At 37.9% G+C, this 22,571-nt stretch overlaps 3 protein-coding genes across 5 annotated transcripts in view; 2 read left to right on the forward strand and 1 right to left on the reverse strand.

Annotated features, from left to right (window-relative positions):
- Window positions 1–7,123, forward strand: part of LOC124123590 (disintegrin and metalloproteinase domain-containing protein unc-71-like) — a 109,147-nt gene extending 102,024 nt beyond the window's left edge. For all 3 annotated transcript variants that reach the window (XM_046486791.2, XM_048387489.1, XM_048387485.1), the window contains one exon: window positions 632–7,123. In XM_046486791.2, the coding sequence (XP_046342747.2) occupies window positions 632–2,198 (1,567 nt within the window). In that variant the 3' untranslated portion in view covers window positions 2,199–7,123. The remainder of the gene's footprint in view (window positions 1–631) is intronic.
- On the reverse strand, window positions 6,736–15,331 carry LOC124123588 (EF-hand calcium-binding domain-containing protein 1-like). Its single transcript, XM_046486789.1, has 7 exons — window positions 15,168–15,331; window positions 13,506–13,652; window positions 12,485–12,589; window positions 11,730–11,815; window positions 8,463–8,528; window positions 7,962–8,066; window positions 6,736–7,616 (listed from the first exon to the last, which is right to left on the reverse strand). Exons 1-7 carry the CDS (start codon window positions 15,253–15,255, stop codon window positions 7,479–7,481), a joined length of 735 nt encoding a protein of 244 aa, XP_046342745.1. The 5' UTR covers window positions 15,256–15,331; the 3' UTR covers window positions 6,736–7,478.
- A 172-nt stretch (window positions 15,332–15,503) lies between these two features.
- Window positions 15,504–22,571, forward strand: part of LOC124123582 (glycylpeptide N-tetradecanoyltransferase 2-like) — a 30,914-nt gene continuing 23,846 nt past the window's right edge. Inside the window, exons 1-4 of the mRNA XM_046486785.2 lie at window positions 15,504–15,615; window positions 19,867–20,125; window positions 20,423–20,564; window positions 21,910–22,034. Of these exons, the coding sequence (XP_046342741.1) occupies window positions 15,515–15,615; window positions 19,867–20,125; window positions 20,423–20,564; window positions 21,910–22,034 (627 nt within the window). The 5' untranslated portion in view covers window positions 15,504–15,514. The remainder of the gene's footprint in view (window positions 15,616–19,866; window positions 20,126–20,422; window positions 20,565–21,909; window positions 22,035–22,571) is intronic.

Genomic DNA, 22,571 nt, shown 5'->3' on the forward strand with positions numbered 1-22,571 from the left:
CTAATGATCTTGACCTACTTTGTAGTTAAGGTGGTGATGTAGTTGTAGTTCATATGACTTGTGTCCGAGCACATTTATAGCATGTGGTTCCGTGCATATGAAGTATCTGAGATCAGACTGTAAAGGTAGTCACAAAGGTGGGACAGTGCTTACAGGATTTGCCCTCTGTTGCATAACACAAGATCAATCCATCAGCCTAATGGTTAATACCAAAGTGTTTGCTTATCATGTCAAGACCAAGTTCTGTTCCCCTATTTGGGACAATGTATTAAGCTCTGTCCCCTGAAGTGATATGGCTGGAATATTGTTACAGCAGCAGTCAATGATTGTACATGTTGTTTTAGAGAGGGTACATTTAGTCATTTGGAAAGTTGTATTTCCACGGTTTTGAAAATGTCTCAGTTTATCAGAAATTGACTTTTCTATGCACTGAAATGAGGGCATTTGTTCATAGATTCCCTAAAATCAAAGTAAAATTAACACTGATTTTTGACTATTTAAAAGATAACAAGAAAAGATTACACTTACTGCTCTGTGACCAGTAGTTGTAGCTGTCAATAGCTGAGATTCATTTGTGGAACGTAGCACTAAGTATGTCAGATATTTTTTCAACTATGGTTTGTATTTCCAGGCCTGACGCTCTGTTTGGGAAGAAGAAGAAGCGCATGTCAAGTGAAGATGAGAGTGACATCGGAGAGTTGCCTCCCCCTCCCATAATTATATCCGACCCGAACAGTGCACGCCCTGAGAAGGGAATCCTGAAGAACTCCATGATGAGACTGACTGGGGAAGATAACCGTAGAAGCAGTGACTCAAATGGAGATCAAGAGAGTGTGGGGCCTTATATGTATGATGAAGATGATGATTTAGAAGCCGAGGAAATCCGTGAAATTCTCGGAGAGGATGATTTCGAGCAGAGTCTTGATGCTCTAGATCAGTTGCCTGAATCGTCAAGTTTTGACTTTGTGTTACCCCAGCCCCCACATCCTAGCTTTGGGATGCCCTGCCTTCACCCCTCACCCCCACCCCCAAGAAGACTCGGGCGGTTAGATCTGCCACTGTCAACAGACTATCAGCACCAGCCTCTGTTGTGGAAGGGAACTGGTTACCCCATCTCTCCCCCTCGATCGAAAATTGTGAGATTGAGAAATCTTGATGAGCTAATTCGCCAGATTGATAAAAACACCATAGACTTGTCACCATCTCCGGATGAGCCCCCTGTTCAAATATCCCCATCAACGTGTACGTCGGAGGATGTGCGCAGTAGCGAGACTGAGCCGGAGAGACATTATCACAGTGCACACTCTCAGTCTGACCACAGTCCCACCTCCTTCACCAGTTCAAGCACACGGGACACAGCACGGCCAATTCTTGGCAACCTTAGCCAGTATCTGCTGAAGCGTAATGACTTTAATACTGTTGACCATCAGAATTGTGACGACAATGAACTTCAGCCTCACCAGATTGACATCCCCCCACCAATGAACCCGCTCAATCTGAGAAATATTTTCAACATTGGTCAGCCCCCATTAAACAGAGACAATGACACTCCTTTAGGAAGTCAAACTGGTGAGAACAGTTCTTTAAATGGCACTTCAAATTCTCGAAACGGATATGAGAAGAGCTCAGGATATGGCAGTGAGCATGATGCTGAGAGATTCAGCATTGAGGATATATCTCGGTCACAGTCAAGATCTCAGTCAGCCTCCCCACCTTCTTATAGTGCTGTTATAAGAACTGGTCCAAACCAGATAAAGCTGGTTCCTGCTGGACACCGTGTGGTCGACGGCAACCATCAAGACCTTCACAAAATACTTGATGGACTACCGCGAATCGATGCAGGCACATTTGAACGAAGTCCCATTCAAACAAGCAGCGCTAACACACCCTCCACTGGGCCAATTCCTGCTTCAAAAGTTCTTCGAGAACAAATGGATTTGGCAAGTACGCCCTCAACAGGTCCCATCCCCGTGTCGAGAACTCTGCGTGATTACGCTCTTGAGAGTGGCAACAAGCCGTGCATAGATAGAAGTCTGGAAGAAATACCTCAGGACTTCTCAGTGGACATGAAGAACACCAAGAAACATCACAGAAAGTCGCTGATCAAGTCCAAACGTCCAGTGAGTCTGAGCGTCAGCAAGCACAGCTCCGACTCAAGCAGTCAGGAAACGGTTAACGAGGGTGTCAGGGTGGCATAATATTGCAATGCCAACATTGTTGAATTGCTTAGTACAAATACTCACAGACTTATGCCTTGTTGTGGAGATGTGTGTTGAAAGTAGTCTTGCGGATAAGATTCTTCAAATGGTTGTAAACCTGCCTTCGTTGTCAGATAACAACAGGCTGTTCCTCAGTGTAGCTCCCATCTTGAAGAGATATGCAGAGGACAGCATATGTAGGGTCAGTTATTGGTCACTGTGAGATCCAGTGTTAACGCTTATAATCCTTGCTGCTCTTGGCATCAAAGGATATTCTGGTGACATAAAGTCAACTGAGATTGAGGGATGTTTGTCATGCAGAATGTTTGTGAGGCAAGCTCCTCCTTACTTGTCACCATCATTTCTCTATCGTTGCTGCCACCAGTTTTGATGTGGCCATTATAAGAAAATATGTAAAATTTTACCTCAAACTTAAAATGTAGTGATGTGTATTTTTTTGGTGTGTGTCTGTGGAATGGCCCCCAATTTCCCCCTCTCAACTCCTGGCATGGTTGCAAAGTGCATAGCACAGTAGGAAGCTGTTGCTAATATAGAGCTCTGCGAATGAGCTTTCTCTGTGAGGAGCTTGGTGAGTGAGGAAGGTAATAGAGACCACTCTTATCACACTACATATGTATTGGAGAGAGCTAATGAAGAGTGGGGTGCTTAGGGTCTCTAATATGGTGTAAGTGGGAATATGTTTAGTTAAATATTGTTATGTCCAAAATAATGCTCACATCATTGAACTTTATGCTGTCAACTGCTTTATTATGAATTCAAGATTTGAATATCTCTGAATTTATTGACCAAGCATATGCCAAAAGACCAAGATTCAATTCAGGTGATTTATGCATTTGGCATTTTCTCCTTCGAGGTTCATGAGACAAATTGTTATTCTCAAAGGCAGATATTGCTGACAATTGTGAATCTTTGTTTTTGGTTGTACAGGGTCTAAATTCTTCGAAATGAATATGTATATTGTATATTAATTATCAAATGTATTGAATATTTTCACAAATGTAGAAAATATTTAGAGTGTGAATTGTCCTAACCAATTCTAATCTGTGTACAATGGTTTTATCATGTACACCATGTTACAAACTTAATATTTTACAGGAACCTAAAATGTCTCATTTTAGAAAATATTTACTCATTTGATATACATAATTATTTTGTACTAAAATTCAATGCTATTCATTTATTACACTGAAATAGTCATGTGTAGTACATTGTACTATAAAAATGCCATCAATACCCTTATTAACGATGCATGAACAAATAAAAACTATTGTTGTAAAAGATTCTGTTCCTTCATAAAAAATGTAAACAATTCCTTTTTGGGTCCAGAAATACCACAGACACAAATGTATTTGGAAGACATTTTGAATTTGAACAACACCTTAAACACTTCAACATGCACATTTTAATTAAAAATATATACCTTGTTTGCATCCCAACACCACTGGAAATTAGTCACACAAATCCAACATTAATAATTCTTTTATTCTAATCGTGTTATTAGAATGTTCATGGTAGAAGTCCTGTGAAACCAGTGTAGATTGTTATCGTCTGTTTACACCATTAAACTTGGAAATGATTCATATCCTGTGATTATAGTGATTGGGTGTCAACATCATAGTAGAATAATTTCTTTTACACTTTATTTCATATTACACCAAAACAGCATTATTAATTTTAGTAACCATATGATTATGACTAGATATTATATCTGCTGACACAGTGTGAAATTATTTCACATAATTAGCTGATCAGACATTAGTTTGTGACAGTATTACTGAACTATTAAGTTTAACTTGATAAATATAAATCTTGATTTCTCACACTCTTTCATTTCTTATATATTTCATGAAGCCTAAAGAGATGGTACATCAATCATCGTGTACATCACTTGAAACCAAGTCTTCATTTTTATTGTGAAATTCACTTTATTCAGTAGTTCTTAACGTAAGTTGCAAGTTGAAATGTTCGTAGTTTAAAGTACATTTGTTTCATATTTTGATTTCATGTTGCATACATATAGAATATCACTACACCAAGTGCTTGTGAATTAACGTTGTTCTTGTGAATGATTGACATGAAATAGAGTAGTGTACATTTCACTCCCTGTCAGTACTCATCATAATGCCTTGCTGTATAAACCATTTCGTGTTGTGAGCCAAGTGTTGTGAATTTCCTCTACCAGTTAATTGATAATTGTACACCATGTATCTGGTACTTATGTGTGGTGGACCTTTTTGGATGTGCCACTTGATTCATGCTACTGCCACATTGTATGCGTTTGTAGTTGGGCTTAGGTTTATGAACTAGTTTGCAAGTATCGAATCACGATTTGCTTCATATTGATAACATTTGGCATAAAATCAATACTTCTGTGTATATTGTTGATGAATTCACAATCAGCATGCTCAATAACAATTTTAAGAAGTACGTATTATTAACTGGCAACTTATTTTGAAGATTTCAAGTAGCTGAAAGAGAGGTCCATGTCTTTTGTGACTTAGAACATTGCACAGATGTGTGAGAACATGGTTGTGTGTTTCAATCTAGTCATGATTATTGTCATTATATGCACAGGGAGAACATATGCAATATCACCTGATGTCACATTGTCCAAACAAATGAAGTTCAGTTTGGTGAAGAATCCGTATAAAGTTTTTACATTTCGAGTACATGCAGTAGTATATTAAGAAATAGGGTTGCAATTATACTGTGAAGCTGTGATCATTCAGATTGACAAAACTATGAATCAGCAGATCTCAGAAGTAATGTCTTTTGAACATGGTTATGTCCAAGCCTACAAGGTGTCATGTGAACCATGATTCACTTGTGTCCAATTACCAGCTGTACACTGGGATTTTATATTGTTTAAACTTTCCTTGTTTCACATTGGAAATTATGTGTAAATATTGAGACCACAAATGTAAGTCTTCAGTCTACTGAATTTCAAAAGGACAAGACCAAAGAGAACTGGCTTCCACTCATTTTCATGCCATCATTGGTTTGCCTTACATCATCAACTTAACAACAGCCCACCTTCCAATTGAACCAATTTTCACTGCAATTTTGTGTTGTAGAGGAATTCTATGTATTTTCACCATATATTCATGACAGAAAATCTAGATATTACCTGACATCAGATTGGACTGAATAGGATGCTGTTTACGTTAAAACAGAGACCATATACCGATATATGGTCTCTGGTTAAAATTATTGCTGTCAAATTATGCAAACAATAATTAAATTCAGTTAATGATTAAGTAGATTTACCGGTAGTTAGTCTTAGATTTTGAGTCTTAGTGACATGTTTGTTAATATTTTGACTTATTGTTGTACAGAGGGAGATGCTTCCTCTGGTGATTTGTGCAATATGTACATGCTGAAGTGAATTGCTTTTATTATTTCATATTGTTTTATTGTACATTTTCGCCTTTTATACATAAGTTATGGGACACAGGTTGTCATTGTGTTTATATCAGTTTCTGGCTTTATTAACATTGTATACTTAAATAGTATTGTTTGTGAGATTCACAAGCTTTGGCCAGCAATCTTGCTTTGAATGTACAGTGAAATAGATTGTAGAAACAGATGTATATGTTGATTGCAGTTTTATTTATGTTGGTTTGCTGTTGATGCAAGTATGTGATTTATCCATATATTTGTCTGTGTTTATTGCCACAGTCCCATATTTTATAGCCACTGAAACAGAAATGGCAAGAGAATGATTTGTTCAAAACATTATGTTGAAAGCATCAATTTCTTGATTATTTATCTCACCTGAACATTACAGGCATCTGTGAAAGGTTGACTTGATACTTTTACTGGTATTATCTCTTTGGAAGCCACATTGCTCATTAAAATATAGGTGATTGAATATGTGGAGCTGAAATAATTCTAAATAATTGGAGGTGTTGCAAATATACTCGAACTGAGCTATTTGAATACTTTTTTTTCAAAAATATTTTGTTGAAAAATCTACTCTAAAAGTTCACCGAATCTGTCAGAGGCATATACGACTTAATCACGTCAAGTGAGTGTATTAGTTGTTTGCATAGCTTTGTACAACCACATCATCAAATCAGTGTAAATATTAGCAAAGTAATTGCATCAGCATTATCATCCTTCAAGGTTATTTGGAATTGTGTTATAAGGGAGGTAACTCTAAATGGGCTTATGTATTGAGGGCTTCCCTGCATTGTATTTCACCTGAATCTCGCTTTTGTAGTAACTGCCTTTTACACCGCAATATGATCTGACATTTTTTGTTGTCCCCACAAGGCTTCTTGAATAAAATCAATTAGAAGCTTATGCTGTTGTTGTCTTGTTCACATAATCTTGAGCATCATCGTTAAGTGTGTTGTGTACATGGGACAAATGAAGCTGAGATGCTGACAGTGGGTCAGTTGGTTGACTGTTTGTCATTGTGCCCCGTTGGCCTGGACAAGACTTGATTACTTGCCTTGTTTGGAATTTTGTGAAACATATGAACCATGCAATCATTTCACAAATCACACAAGAATAAGTGTAAATCATTTATTTCAAACTTTGTATAAACAGTCATTTTTAACATGACACTAGAAGTAGGTTATATCATACAAGTATGTACAACAGTTGCTTAACAAACAAATACTGTTTTTTAGGAAAGTCCATGGGAAACATTTGGTACTCTTATAAGAAAACAAATAATTTAAAACAATTTAAACTTTTAGTTCCTTATCATGTAATACTCATGAACTAAAAGCATCCCCAATCTATAGTTTGATTCCATTCAAGAGAAGACACAATATTTGGCAGCTGGAAAAGATCAACATAAATATATAGAACTCAGAAATGATTTGGATAAGTGAAATATGACTTGACATGTTCAAATGCTCAAATGAAACTATAGTTACACTACAAATGCAAAAGAGTAGCCAAAAAACATTATTTTTTTAAGAATGCATGATCATTTTGTTGTGAATCCTTTTGAACGATTAAGTATCCCATGTACTAATTTGCAAAACACTTGGTAATGATGTAATTAACATATGATTTATTCTGTGCAGGAAGCGAACAGACTAGAAAAACTGATAAATAAATCTCTCTCAAACATCTTTACCATAAAAACCAGATTACCTTCAATATTTGTTAAGATTTCTAGTAATTCCATAACAATGTATCACCTAAAACAAACTTAATTACATTTAAATTGTCAGATGAGCATTAATAATTCACCCAGGTATTGGGGGACAAAACAGCATTTCAAAATTTCATGAAAGTTCACTAAAGTTTTTTTTGACCTTTCCCCTTTTGTTCTTTGTTCTTGCTCGTCTTGTGCTCTTCCTCCTGCTTGTGATGTCTGCCCATTCCGCTTCGCTGTCCAAGGTTACCATGCATCAATGCTAGAAAGTCATTGCAGGCCTGAAGAGGATGTATTCAAATACGTATTTAATTGTTTATTTAGGACACAAACTTGATGTGTTTTCAGACTTGTGGGTGTTACTGAGTAACCTAGTGCCAAGAAAATATTCTCGGAATTTAATTGCCACAATCAATTCATGATTTAGAAGATCAACAAGCCGAACAACAAGATGCAGTCGATTACAGCTCTGCCGTCACCATGGCCTGGCCTCATCTCAGACTGACTGTTAAACACAGTGGTTGCCGTTGCTTCCTCGATATCTTTTTAAAAGAGAACCTCTCATTTTAAGACTTTACTGTCCCCTACCTTTCAGCACCTACAATGAAGACTGATTATATACTCACAGCCTGGCTGGGCAGACAGGGCCCAAGTGACTCCAGGAGCAGCGGGTCTCCGTTGACAGCTCCACGATAGTCTTGGAGGGTACACCGACCATCATGGTCCAGGTCCTGTCACAAACAGACAACACTGTAGGCTGCATTTACAGGAGAACCTACCATAGTTAATTTAGTTTTGATACAATTAATGCAGTCTTGAATCTCTTGATAAAGAGCATAATATATTAAATTGATTAATATGTTTCAAAATGGTTGAATCATGTATTATAGGAAGACAGTCCAATGATAACAGTCAGTGTAAAAATTAAGGGGGCTCCTGGGGTCCTTGAGGATCCCCTAAATTTGTAACTGTAAACATTAGATTTTGACAATGGTTATGATGACTAACTTCAAACAGTGCCAGTGAGGTACAAGACTACTTTGATGGAAACTGGAAATGACCCAGGACTTTTACCGTAACCAGATGTACTGTTTTGACTTTAGGGTATACTTCACAAATACACATACTAGTTTCTTGAGCACTATTTCCACCAGCTCCTTCACACCCTCATCTGGATCTTCTTCTGATGATTGCTGGAAAATAAAGGAGGTTAATTTAATAAATCATCTGAAGTTGTACATAAAGGGATGATTAACCCCACAAATCAGAAGAATATAATATAGAGAACTTTGTTTTATTGTGTTTGACTGTATAACAATGGTGACATTCAAGCCTTCTACCGGTATTTCCCTTATCAATACTTCATAGTCTTGCATACAGTTTGTGCCTCCATCACCCGTGAATACTGATGGCTGCCTGCAGATAAAGTGGTGACGTGTCCATTTTCGCAGCTTATGAAACGATGCTGTGCATTAGTCATGGAAGCATGTACCTTTTGAAAACACTGCCACTGCCTGACTTGGAAGTAGCATGTTGAGCCCATAGCAATGACACCTCCCTCTTCCACGTCAAGTGAAAAACATCCCCTCTTGTCTGAACCCATCCTCGATTATCATGTGCATATATATCCATTCTGTTATGATAAATAACCTGGACCCATAAGCCACCACAGCTTTGTTTCAGCAGTGACACCACCACCTCCCTCGTTCTTATTTCTAACTTAGCACAGATTTATTCTTGCTCATTAGACTACCGGTACTTTGATTAGAAGGCTATTATTATTGTGTCGGCTCGAGGTTATGGTCGCAAATGGGTCCAGGGTATATATCGCATTGTTCAGCAAAGGGTCCTAGTCATAGCCCAATGTTAGAGGTTTCCTAGATAAACTATCATAGGAGCAAACCTCAAAGACCCCAGGTCCCCCCTTAATTTAAAACACTATCATAATAGAAAGGAGAAATTATATACTGGATAATAGAGGATAGCCTGGAACCAGACAGTGAATTTATTCATTATTTGAAATAGCGATGACACCTCCAAGTGGACATATGTATTCACGGGTGATGGAGGCACTGAGTACACAAGACCGTGATGTATTAGTACATTACCACCCTACATATATGTGATATGCATGGACTGCAAACACGATGCACTTTACACAATAATCCTAAACCCCAAACTAAGGCTTACTCCAATGTTATCAACATCAAGGGGGCACAGATGGCCCAGTCGTCTGAGGCAACGCAATTTGCTGTGCAGAGTTGCGTCCCTTGGGTTGGTTTGTTTTTTGGGGGTTTTTTTACGCCGCACTAAGCAATATTCCAGCTATATGACAGTGGTCTGTAAATAATCGAGTCTGGACCAGACAATCCCGTTTGTCGCCTCTTACAACAAGCATAGTCGCCTTTTACAGCAAGCATGGGTTGCTGAAGACCTTTTCTACCCTGAATCTTCACGTGTCGCGTCCCTTGGTCATGCCAGACTATGATTGTGGGTTCGAATCCCAGTTCCCCCCGATTATGTTTCTAGGTTTGTCAGCACAAAACCCATGCTCGTGAGTTTCACCGAAGTGGTAAACGTCTGAGACCTGCACCACTTGGGGCTTTCCTCCAACTTTTAGCAGACACGGCATGATATAACTGGAATATTGTTCAAAGCGGTGTTGAGCACAACTCACTCATTAACAGAGCAGTTACAAAGACAAACAATCCACTAAAACAATGAACATAACACACCATTTTGGTGTAATGACGATGAACCACGCCCGGTATCTTTAATTTTGGTGACGTCGCAAAGTTCTTGTCCAGTGACCCAAATTTGTTTTATAATTGTTTCAATCACTGTATCAGCTTAGTATTGGAGAGAGGTAGTGGACATTTATCATTGTGGCAAAACTCAGGGGTATGGTGCTTACACACCATGGAGCATTTAGGTCAAACCTAGGATTCACTTTTGATCAGAAGATCCTGGCACATCTAAGGAACACAACTCTCCCCTAGGGTTGGGACTAGGGCTACAACGAATACACTATGGGGCGAATACCATTTGCATCATGAATATTGGGTAACGAATACAAATATTTATTCACAAATGCAATAACAAGTCAGCTGTTGATGTGTTATTTATGATATTCATTGAAACAATAACAAAATAAATCATTTGACATGGTTGTTAATTATTAATTTATTATACATTTATATACTGCACTTCTCCAGGTACTAGTATCTGCTCAAATGTGACAATGACCAGTGACTACAATACTGTCAAATTAAATATAAAAGAGTGCTTGCTGTCTTTGAAGAAATCTATGCATAAAATATGCTCTTGTGGATATTTTAAGGGTCAGGGTATGTAAATGCAAATGACTGCATATTCATAAATATTCGATTCTAGTGACCACGAATAAAGAATTCAATTCATGAATGGATACGGTTTGATTCACCGAATACGCAAGTGAATCGTAACAGCCCTAGTTGGGACTTTCCACAAATTTGTAGTATGATAAATATCATGAAAATGAGGATCCAGATCATGGTACAGAAAGACATGAACATTCATGTTTGTAAGCATACATATTTTTAACAAACAAATGAACACTGAGAAATGCTGACACACTGAAATTTAACACACACAGCCACAATACATGGTTATGTACCAATAATAGTGTAACATATTTTTTGTATCCATGTGCCGGCCTAAGAGTATGATATGATAGTATATCAACATGATCAATATTCAGTAAATCATCCCACTCCTTCTCTGCATAGCAAATTACCGACCACTGAAATGACTAACAAGAAGTCAACATCAGCCAATTAGAAAGCAGCTTTCTCGAGCACTCGGCACTCGTTTCAACCTGGTGACTTCCATTTCAGACTATGCTTGAAAAATATGTTGACACGGTTCTCGATTAAATTTTAGAAAAATGAACAAACGAACATTTCAGAATGTCTAATATATGGTTGAGATTGTATGGCAGTGCTTCCCACATATTGTGCAAAGAATCCTTCATTCAAATGTTTATCCCTCGGAAGCGAGAGATAGACAATAATTTTGATGGAATCAGTCGTACAGGCCGTAACTGTAGTTCAGAATACCCCATGTTAATGTTTTCAAGGTTGCATGATTAGAAAACACACTCCGACTGTTAATTTCACGATCTGGTAAGCGACGCTTTGATTGGTCAGATGAAAGGTCGCTCTGACGTGACCCATAATGGGATGTCCTCAGATCTTTGTTCAGCAATAGCGAGAACTAAGATCCGATGTTAATGAGATTGAGCTATTGCGGTACAATGTCAAAGCATGTGAGTTATGACAAGCTGTAAGAACGCTTTGTGGAAAGACATCCAGGCTCTAACGGATATCTCAGAAATTTCAATGACAAGGACATACCTTAAAGAGGCTGTTCTTCAGTAAGTGAAACATTTCTTCTCTAGAGATGTGCCCATCTCCATTGAGGTCATACACCAGAAAACAATCTGAAAACAACAGCATATCTTACATTGAGAAGAGATTTGATCGCTTCATTTTCTAGGACATTGACTGATTGTCAAAATGTCCTAGAGCTGTTTGATAATTTGGTAATGAAATTGAAGAAGGTCCTATTAAAAGTGACAAAATTCTGAAAATGTCCAACATCCATTTGTCTAGCAAAATCACTGCATTTGAAATTCAAATCTCAATAGTTTCTTATCTTCCTAAATTCATATTTAACACACAGCACCAGAGTGAATGAATTTGGCCTAACGCCGTTTTGAACACTATTTAGGTTACATCACAGCATGTCACTTTAATGTGCAGGGAAAGCTCAAAGTGATGCAGGTCTCAAACGATTACCACTCTGGTGAAACAAGATGGGTGAGGTGCTGATCCACCAGGAAACAATCAGGGCGAACCGAACAAGAGACACTTGGCACAATAACATCCATACTGTATTCATGTACCAATTTCTGTGATTTCTTTTTTAAAGATTAAAACCGACTGGTGTATAATTATATTAAAGACTCCATATGCTTTCTAAACTCAACAATGAAATTCTGGTTTGAATTAAGATTTTTGTGAATCTGCAACATATATACACACTTTGATACGGTATTGTATATTAAAGAGCACTGAGCATACAAATACTCTCTCAAGTTTAGACTTACACTTAATCTTGTCTTCTAAATCTCCTCTGAGGAAGACATGAAGACCCAAGACCCATTCCTCTTGCTTCAGGACGCTGTCATTGTCTCGGTCAAATGCTCGGAAAACTGACAAGACACAAACAATATTTATAATAATAATAATTAACCTTCACCACATGACACAATAGGGAAAGAAGAACAATTCAACATAAACAAAGAATATATTAACATTACCCAATTTATTTAAAATTCAATGATCAGTCTGTGACCTTTAAGTCATTAGTCCAAAACAGGATTCTGGTATAAAACGAAAATGTAGTTAATTCTACAGAGTATTCACTGTATGTGGGTGCCAGAGGCACAGTTATATGACACAGTTAAAATAAGTTACTGGTGTCTTGACAGAAATCTAAACAAAGTTTTCAAATTACAATATCCTGTGACAGTGTTTCTAATGATTTATTTGAAGCAGTAAAAGACACCAAATAAATAAGTAGTAGTGCTTAGGTATATTACTTTCTTATAAACATGGGTGCCACCAATTTTAATTCTAACTGCTCATAGCAGACAGTATGTAAGCGTGAAAATCAGAATAGGGTGATGATTACGAAAACATCCCAACATGGTGTTTCTCAAAGTTGACCACTCCACAATTACGAATCTGGCATGTGTGTAATCGAGGGAGGAATTGAATTCTTTTTGATCCAAAGTTCTTGCCACAGATAATTCCAAAAGGCAAACCTAAACATCTTAGAAATACCCTGCGGCACTTGATAGTTTCAATAGTTAATTTGAATATAGTTAATAATATGAATGAATAAAACATAGATTAAGTATCAGAAAACTCAGTTTTTACAGTCAAATTTAAAACCTGCCGTGTTTTGATCAGTAAGGATTACGACTACTTCAGAATAGAGTTACTTCCTTTTGGTTTGAGAAGCGAGAGTGAGGAAAATGTCCGAGATTGACATTGTTTGCAATTGTGTGGGGTACTTTAGCCCCAAATAGTCACCTAGTAAAGTCAGTAGTTAATAAATCAAACCTCTATCCATCAGAAAGTCATCTGTGATCTTGAAGCAGGTTTGCAGCTCATCACGAAATTTGTTTCTGTCCATTTTGTCTGGGGTGCCTTTGTTGGCACAGATTTCTGAGAACATTTCCAGGAGGGAAACAATTTCCACGTCGTCAACTGAAAATTAGTAACACATCTGAAAAACCATTGCAGTCAGGATGTTAGTAAAGACAATAACATTATTTTAAGATGCACACAAGAAATGTTTGGGTATAGATAGAATTTGTTCAATTATCCAACAATGATTATCTTTAGAACTTTAATAAGATTATCTGAGATTAATGTAATTCTACATTGTTCAATATTAAGACCCCCCTTTAGATTTCTAACACTGGTCTGGATATTTTCATAATTCATGACTCCCCATTACCCGGTACCATGTACAAATTACAAACACATAAGAATATTAGCCACATAAAGATAATTTTAGGAAGAACTAAGTGGTAACATTAACAATCAATAAAAAAAATGAATTTCAACTGTAGTGTAGTAGAGGAATGCTATGATTCAGCGGTAAAAAACTAACTTACTTATTCCACTAATCCTTATAATGATAACATATAGTAAAACCCTTAAACATGTTAAAAATGGCACATTTCAACTAGTCCTTATGCTACCTTAATTATTGGGCAGTTTAACAAGGACTATAGAACTAGTGCCAATTTCTAACGCTGTGATGCGATTATTGTACGTTTCAGATACTTGCAATGCATGTATAATGGATGCTCCCGTACATGTTCGTGTGCCTGTGCATTGCGTGAATAAATCAGCCTTCCACCTTGATCAATGATACGCGAGTCATGTTGTTTTGTGCAGGTGACAATTCAAAACATAGATACAACGTCAACATATATACAGATATAGATATATATAGCTGAACCATAATGCATTTGTCCATGTTAGGGAACCTCAACAAATATTTTCAAAATATTTTGTCATATAACATTGTAGAATATGTGATATCAATCAAACTATCAATAACATTCACTTACAATAGCATTTGTTTCAAGTCGTGTTATTTTAGAGAGGCAGATAAAAAAGGCAGTGAGAAAACTTTGAAACCATCACTAAGGAAGGAGCTTGTGTAGAAACTATTCATTATTCTAGCTATTTCCATGAGCGACAATGTTTTAGGGGCATCCATATTTTTAACTGTTTTTTCTTTCTTTTCGGGGCCTCAAAAATCATAACAACAGGTGCTTGAGCGGTAATCATGAATTTTCATGTCATGGAAATCATGCACTCTATTCAGGTATTCATGTTTGCAACTGGTAACTGGTGAAAGAAAGAACATGTGACAGTGTGTGTATTTGAAAATTATGGAGATAAACTTAAAGTTAGTGGGAACAATTGATCTGCAGGCACTCATGTGAGTGCCCATGACATGTCTAATATGAGCAAACCTATATCTAATATAAAGGCACTTCATAAACACTAAAAGCCAAGGAGAAGGGCATTTTACAGCTCCTTACTGTGCAAATTGTAAGCATTTAGTGTCGATCCCTAAAACAAAACAAATCTAAAATTATCAGAAAAAAGTGTAAACGGACGATGGTCTGATATAATAGATATATGCCCGAGTAAGTTAGCTGATTTCAAATTCTACCATTTTGAAATGGGAGCAGTACATACATCTACATGGCGGTCCTGTTCCATTTCTGCTATTTTTTCTCAGTGTCTGGATGATTTCTTCCTGACACTTCCTCTTTGTCGACGCCATTCTGTGCAAATACTCTGGCTGCTTTGTTGCTCTCGGTTAAAAGCGTCAATATCTGTGTCTGTTGCCAAGTGCGTTGCGCATGTGCAAAGTGCGGAATTAATTTATTTTAATTTCATAAATGATCAAATAAAAAATTCTTATCATAATAGCAGAGATATAATTTTGCTAAATAACGCCATTTTAGGATAACAATACAATATATGGAAGTTTTGGATTTAATTCAAATATATATTCACTCCGAAGCTTCAAGGAGGCGAACATGGCGGATGCAGATTCTTTGCACGACATGAGTTCAGACTTGGACCAGGATCCAAGCGCCGTTGAGGGCGATATCGAAGATGATGAAGTTGGAGACGAAAGGTTTATATTGTCTTAATTTATATATTCCCCTTTGAGCCGAGTTTCGTGATTTGACTGCATTTGCAAATGTCAGAAATTGATGAAACACGAAGCGTGCAGAGACACATGTTTGATAGATCCAATTTGCTGTGTAATACTAATGGACCCTTTCTTTAGCTGTGATACAACACATCAGGTTTTTATTGAGTTGATAAGAAATCCGTAATGTATATTCAATAACAGGATATTCCTGTTAAGAGTTGCACATGTATTTCAGAGTGGACATTTATTTTGGAAGATATGACCATAAGGGGCCCAATTTAAGAAATAAATCTAAATCTGGACCTATATTAGGCTTATACAATTTTATACTTGAAATGCATTTGGTTAAACTTGAAGATAACCACATCCAGGGCATGAGAATTGTCACTGTGTGAACTCACGACAAGATGATACTCCATTGAAAAATACATTGCCCAAATCAGTTAGCATGATCAGAAGTAGTTCACTTTGTATATACCGATGAACAAAATTAACAGCAGTACTGCACTTTAACAAGCACACTTTTTCAGATTTCAATTAGCCAACGCCCGACCTACCCTAACCCCAAACACAAATAACCCTAATGATCGAAGAGGTATATGCATGATCTGTGACGAGAGAGCCACAGTTGGCAGCCAGAGCCAATTAGCGCTAGTAAGCTGTCCCTGGTAAACTGCATTATTACCAAATTAACAATACACTGCATGTACATGCCAGTTTAAGATGAAAAAGGGAACCTACGTTGTGGCATCCTGCAGCCTAGGCCATGTTTGTGCCTGATGTGGTAGCATCAATGGGCATAACACTATTAGTCCTATCATCCGTGAGTATTTCGGGTAAGACTATACATACTATAAGTCACCGGCAACCTATAATGTTGTAATAGGTGACTATATGGATTGGGAGGTCAAGCTTAGTCGATTGCATGTCATGATATCCCAGTTGCTTAGATCAATGCTCATGATGTCAATCACAGGATGTCTGTCCCATACTCAATTATTTACCGACCTCTGTCATAGCCATGATAGCAGGAATGGTTTTTTTTAAAAGAATCTTTTTTTTCCTGTATCCCTGTTACATATGTGTCTCTGTATTTAGGGAACTACAGAGCTAAACATGAGAAAATAAAAAAACAACCAAAAACATGTAGCACTTTAAACCAAGATATAGGTTGTCTTTTTTTAGGTTTGTTTTCCTAAACACATACATAACATTACAGACTGCTTCAATAGTACTAATACACTTGATACAACTGGAATATTGCTGACTGTGACAGTGACAACATTCACTCATTCTCCTGAATACATTTGATATGTAGTGTTGTAAAGGAAAGTATGATAGCAGGAAGCAACAGGAGAAATGAAGACACTTTCACTGAGCCTTTATAACATAATATTGGGGGGGGGGGGCATGTCTCAGTCTCTCCTAGTAAACATGCTAAATATAATGATGTAGGGTTGTATCTTGTTTCAAGTCAGCCAATTTTTTGTTGGTGTCTTTAATTTAGGGTAGTGGTGCAACAACAATACAAAAGGCCATGATACGATATGTATCTCAGTACACTGATCATGATAGGCCAGAATTACAATACAAATGCCATGAACTGAAATACTTGTCAGGGTTAGAACTACACTCAAAAGTATTACTAGCCCAGTTTAAGATAAACTGCCCTTGTAATGTTATAACAATAGGGAATTTGAGAAATTTGTATGAGCCATCAAAAATTTGTCCTGGCCCCAAGCTAGTGGGCTTGTGTTAATTTTTAACCCTACTTGTGTATTTCAGTCTAAATTCAGGTCCGTGAAAAAATGGTTTCTTCCCTGTTAATGAGTCCATCACAAAAAGGGAATCCAAAATGACCACAAACAGCTAATTTGTAGGACACAAGTGTCTTTAAAGCTGTAATTTATCCGATATTTAGATAGGGCTTTTCTTTCGTTACGTTAAAAAAATATATATTGTGTCATGTATTATGATACAGGTCTGTATGTATGATGTATCACATCCAAGGACACATATCCCTGTGCATCTGCGTTTCCGTATTTGTTTCATCCTCAGCTTAAAGGCCAATCCCTTCCCATGCTTACTGCTGTTGTGAGCAAACACATGCCAATACAGCAATGTATATCAAATGAACATGATGAAGATAGGAAGTAATTGAGTACAATTCCCTGTTACCATGGTTACATATTAAGACACCTTATCACAATAAATATTTATCAGTCTCAAGTCAGGTAAATCTAAGCTGCTGATGCTGTATCCCTACATCCTTTTATTGTTCTTCATCAGCTGTTCATATGTGTTCATAAACTCAAAATTTTCATGCTTCCATTGCAGCTCAGTAGCAGTGATGAAATGTAATGATTATTCAGTCAGCCCTAAATTCAGTGATGAGTGTCATGAAAGAATATGGTTACATACTTAGATAGCCATTATCCTGATTCTGTTTCTAGGTTTGTCAGCACCATGCCTGTACTCTTTGGTTTCATCAAAGTGGTAAACCTCTGAGGCTTTGAGTTTTCCTCTCACATCATGCTGACTTGCTGTTATATAACTGACATATATTATTCAAAGTGGCACAATCTTACTCACTACCATAAATTGAAGTATTTCTTAGGGCTGGAATGGGTAACTTGGGTACTCGGGGCGGGTGGGTACTGAGTAGGACCCGGGTACCCACAAGACTACACGGACCCGTTGTTAGTCACGCGATATGTTGTTTAATGACCAAAATTATCTAAAACTCTAAGTCACTAATGATCCCATTTCTTTCTGACTATGCACCCATTACCTCTGACTTGTATATGTTTGAATAAAGATAAAACTTCATTCAGTAAACTTCAGTGTATGCATGACCTGATCGTTTTATCATTGTTTATACATGCATCTGAATACATTTTGCGAGGGAAACTTTTCCCATCAGACAGTTTGTACCTATCTCTTGAGACCTACAGCAGGTACCCAGGTAGGGTCGGGTAATAGGGGGTTGGGTACCCGGGTAGTACATTTGGACATGTCCCAGCCCTAGTATTTATCATATTTCTTTCAAACAAACATGACTGTTGTCATGGTTATGGCTGCTCATCCTAGATTAGTGAAAGTCTGGGTCACGTTATTATCTCATCAAATCTGGTTATCACAAACATCACATCTCTGAAGAAGAAAAGATGCACGACTTGACTGTGTAATGTTTCAAAGTTAATCAATGTTACGTCATGCAAGAAGGGTGGCACAGTCATTTATGGCTTCGCAATTCGCTGTACAAAGTTGTGTCCCTTGGGCATGCCAGAAACCTATGATCATGGGTTAGAATCACAGTTCACCCCGATTATGTTTCAAGGTCTGTCAGCATCATACTGCATCCGTGTGCTCGTGGGTTTCAGCAAAATGATATACATTTGAGACTTGCATCACTTCAGGCCTTCCTCCCACATTAAGCTGACATGCTGTGATAATAACTGGAAAACTGTTCAAAATCAGAGTTAAACCTCACCCACTCACTCATGCAAGACCGATTATACAGATTTCCATGCTGTATGGATGTTATTCTTACAAGGCAATGTCTTTTACCCAAGAAGATTGGAAAACTGGGGGTTTCTTCGGATCAGCCAAGTTATTTTATCCCATAAGTCACATAGGCAGGACCCGTGAATATCCGGGCTAGAATAGGTCTTCAGCGGCCCATGCTTGCCCTAAAGTAAAAGGAGAGTAACGGGAACTGGTGATCAGACTCGCAAACTTTGTTGAGGCATGTAATCATATCCCATTTGTGTGGATCGATGCTCATGATGTCAGTCTGTCACTGCAATGCCAGGTTTGATGTAGGTTTTGAAATGTAGTGTTGATCATGTTGATGGCACATCGAGCATGTTGTTAATACTTTGTATGATGAGCGTATGATTCCTGTATCATGTTAAACCCTGCATTTATCAGAAAGTATTTTGTAATAAACTTTACAGCGTCTGATGCACAGAGGTTATTGGATATTGCTCACCTAGATTACGATCGGTGTTGTGGTCTAGAGGTTAAAGCATTAGCTCGTCATGCTGAAGGCAGGGTTTGATTCCCTTCATGGGTACAATGTGTGAAGCCCATTTCTGATGTCCCTGTCGTGATATTGCTGGAATATTGCTAAAAGTGGCGTAAAACCATACTCACTCACTCATCTAGATAACCCTTGTCCAGTAGACTACAGGCATTGTCAACTTAACATCCTTTTAATTGTTTCAGTCAGGACAGTGCGATGCGCAAGAAGAGCAAGAAGAGGAAGAAAAAGCCACGAGACATCGAGCGATCCAGTGGAGACTCTGACAGCCAGGTGATCAATGACGAGGAATATGATGGCAAGATTAAGCTGGTGGAGGGGACGACTGACCAGTCGCAGTCAGGCATGGAGGCAGATTCGGAGAGCCAGGGACCACGGGAGAAGAAGAGGGAGAGCCCCAAAAACAAACACTTGGTGTCAGAAGATGCCCCAGAGGAGGGCCAGGTAACAGAAAAACACCTCAATAATCCTTTCTTTCCTGTAGCTATAGGAATTGTAAGACCTATCCCTGTGGTGTACTGGGGACCTATTCTGTCCAGGCTTCCCCTTGGGGTCATGGGGACCTAGTCTGTCCAGGCATCCCCTTGGACTCATGGGGACCTGTTCTAGCCAGGCATCCCCATGGGGTACTGGGGACCTATTCTGTCCAGGAATCCTCATTGGGAACTATTTGAAAAAGGAAATAAGAACTCCTTTATAATGTCGTGTCTAAATACTCCAGTGTGTTTCTGTGTGTTCCAGAGTAACCTGCCAATGGCGGGTCTGCAGCAGATCCAGAAAGCAGTGGAGTTCCTCACACTCCAGCAAGGTGCCCCCAAGAGCATCGAGGAGGCCAAGAAGAAGAAATTCCATTTCTGGGAAACTCAACCTGTACCAAAATTTGGTGAGAAGAAATTCTTTTGATGTGTTCTGAACAAATGCTAAAGTTCAAGATTAAAATTAAATGTTTTTGTAGTTATGAACAATTGAACCCCCTGCATGATCTGCAAGAATAAATATTGGATTGTAACACATGTAACCATGGTAACGTGTAACTACATAAGCAGTAGTTTTTACTTTTAGCTTTGTTTTGGATGCATTTGATAAACATGTCACTGACTTGGGAGTATTATGTCCAGGCATAATCGGAATGAAACCTTGTGCTTTTCTTAACACTGTACACCATCTTCCCAAGGCAAGGGAGTTAACTGACTGTAAAAGTCCACCAAGGGCCATTACAAGTTATGTCCCTTTTATGTCCCTCCTATTGACCAATCAGATTCCACCTCTTGTGTCACAAACAAAATGGCATCGCCCAGTGAAGTTGATCAGATCGATAATCAAGATCTATATTGTAATAAAACAGGTCCAACATCACAAAGTGCATCAAATCATGTGAGGATCTTGATTAAAAACATGAAAAGATTTTGAAAATATCTGTTGTCACCAAGTTAGTGGTACACTATGCTTTGCATGGCATTTTACAAACTGGATGTCTATTTCGTTACATGATTTTGTTTTTAGTCCAGCCAAACTATCCAAACTCCAAAATTCTGGTGAAAACTGGACTTTTATAGTCAGATGAATGGTACACCTTATGTTGCCTTTCAATTTGTTGGGATTTAATTGAATTAGACCATTTTCATACAAAGTAAATGTTTTGAGTTACCCCTTTGGTAAATACATGAGAGCAGTCCATGATATGCACACTGTAAAAAGGTCAGTGCTTCAGTAAAGTATTTTTTACAGAGTTTTGGCCCTTGCTCAGTGTTTTTCAACTTGGTGCATAGTGTCTGCAATGGGGACAAGTTTTCTCAGAAACTACTGAAGCTACAAGAATGAAAGTTTGCATGATACTTGTTAAGACTGAGTTCGAGAATTGGTCCCGTCAATTAATTTTTTACAGAGTTACAGCCTTTGATCCATGTCATTTGTGCAATGGGGGCAAGTTTTCTCAGAAACAACTGAAGTTACCTTGTCTAAGAGATACTTATCAAGACTGAATTTTTTTTTACGAGGAAAGGGCCTTTTGTGTGCATTAATTTAACATTTAATCTTTTTTTCTGATGGCAAAAAGCGTCCAAGTGCCTATCTCTTCTTAAGGCTTTATGGTGCTCTTTTTTATAGTTTTTTCACTACTATATTATCAAACAAACTTCTAATGTGCCTCATTGCGGGGTATAGTGATAACGCTGTTTTCTTGTTGAATAAAGGTTTGTGTCTGAAGTTTACGCTTGTTTATTTTTCAGATGAGAAAATCACTGCTAATGAAGAAATTGAAGCCGACAAGCCAATGGGAGAGATAAGACAAGAGAGCTACTCTCTACCTCAGGGCTTTCAGTGGGACACACTTGACATAAGCAATCCTCTCATTGTAAGTGCCACATAAATCTATGTGATTCAAATATTTCCCATCTGCAGGTAAATTTAAATCTCTGTGTATTTGTATTTTATGCTGTGAGCTAACAGTGGCCAGTAGGTATGTAATAAAAGTGACAAACCCACCTGTTTGGATGCCATAAATCAGAGACGGACGGGAGAGTAATTGGAGTATAACCAATGGGCAAGGAGGAATTAGGAATTATATGTCTCAAATGAATTAATTTAGTAAGGTCGAAGATTTGGCGAGGAACTTTAAACAGTCATGGGGACGAATAATTTGTCGTTCTGAGTTGAGAATAGGTTATTCTTAATGTTACCCAGTCGTTTTGTGAAAATGCTGAAAAATGTGGTTCCTGATCGCAAGTAGAGGCACCAGCTCAGCTACTCTATTTTTGGGAGGACATCAAATAAATCGTCATAAACAGGGGAGGACATTATCTTCAATTATATGATGTGACAGTCACGTTGCAGACAATGTAAACAATGGAACAATTGTTATAACATGTATAATGCTCAGAGAGGATTGACT

Source organism: Haliotis rufescens, unplaced genomic scaffold, assembly GCF_023055435.1.
Source record: "Haliotis rufescens isolate VD_foot unplaced genomic scaffold, xgHalRufe1.0.p SCAF_10, whole genome shotgun sequence".
In the NCBI taxonomy this organism is placed as follows: Eukaryota; Metazoa; Mollusca; class Gastropoda; order Lepetellida; family Haliotidae; genus Haliotis; species Haliotis rufescens.

What these genes read in the sequence shown, in the direction of transcription:
- LOC124123588 (XM_046486789.1), bottom strand. Translation starts at nt 15,255, where the DNA reads ATGGCGTCGACAAAGAGGAAGTGTCAGGAAGAAATCATCCAGACACTG. An exon ending in TGAAGAACAGCCTCTTTAAG is followed by an intron (nt 8,529 to 11,729) that starts GTATGTCCTTGT and finishes TTTATTTTCCAG; the next exon opens with CAATCATCAGAAGAAGATCC. An exon ending in CCTGTCTGCCCAGCCAGGCT is followed by an intron (nt 7,617 to 7,961) that starts GTGAGTATATAA and finishes CATCCTCTTCAG; the next exon opens with GCCTGCAATGACTTTCTAGC.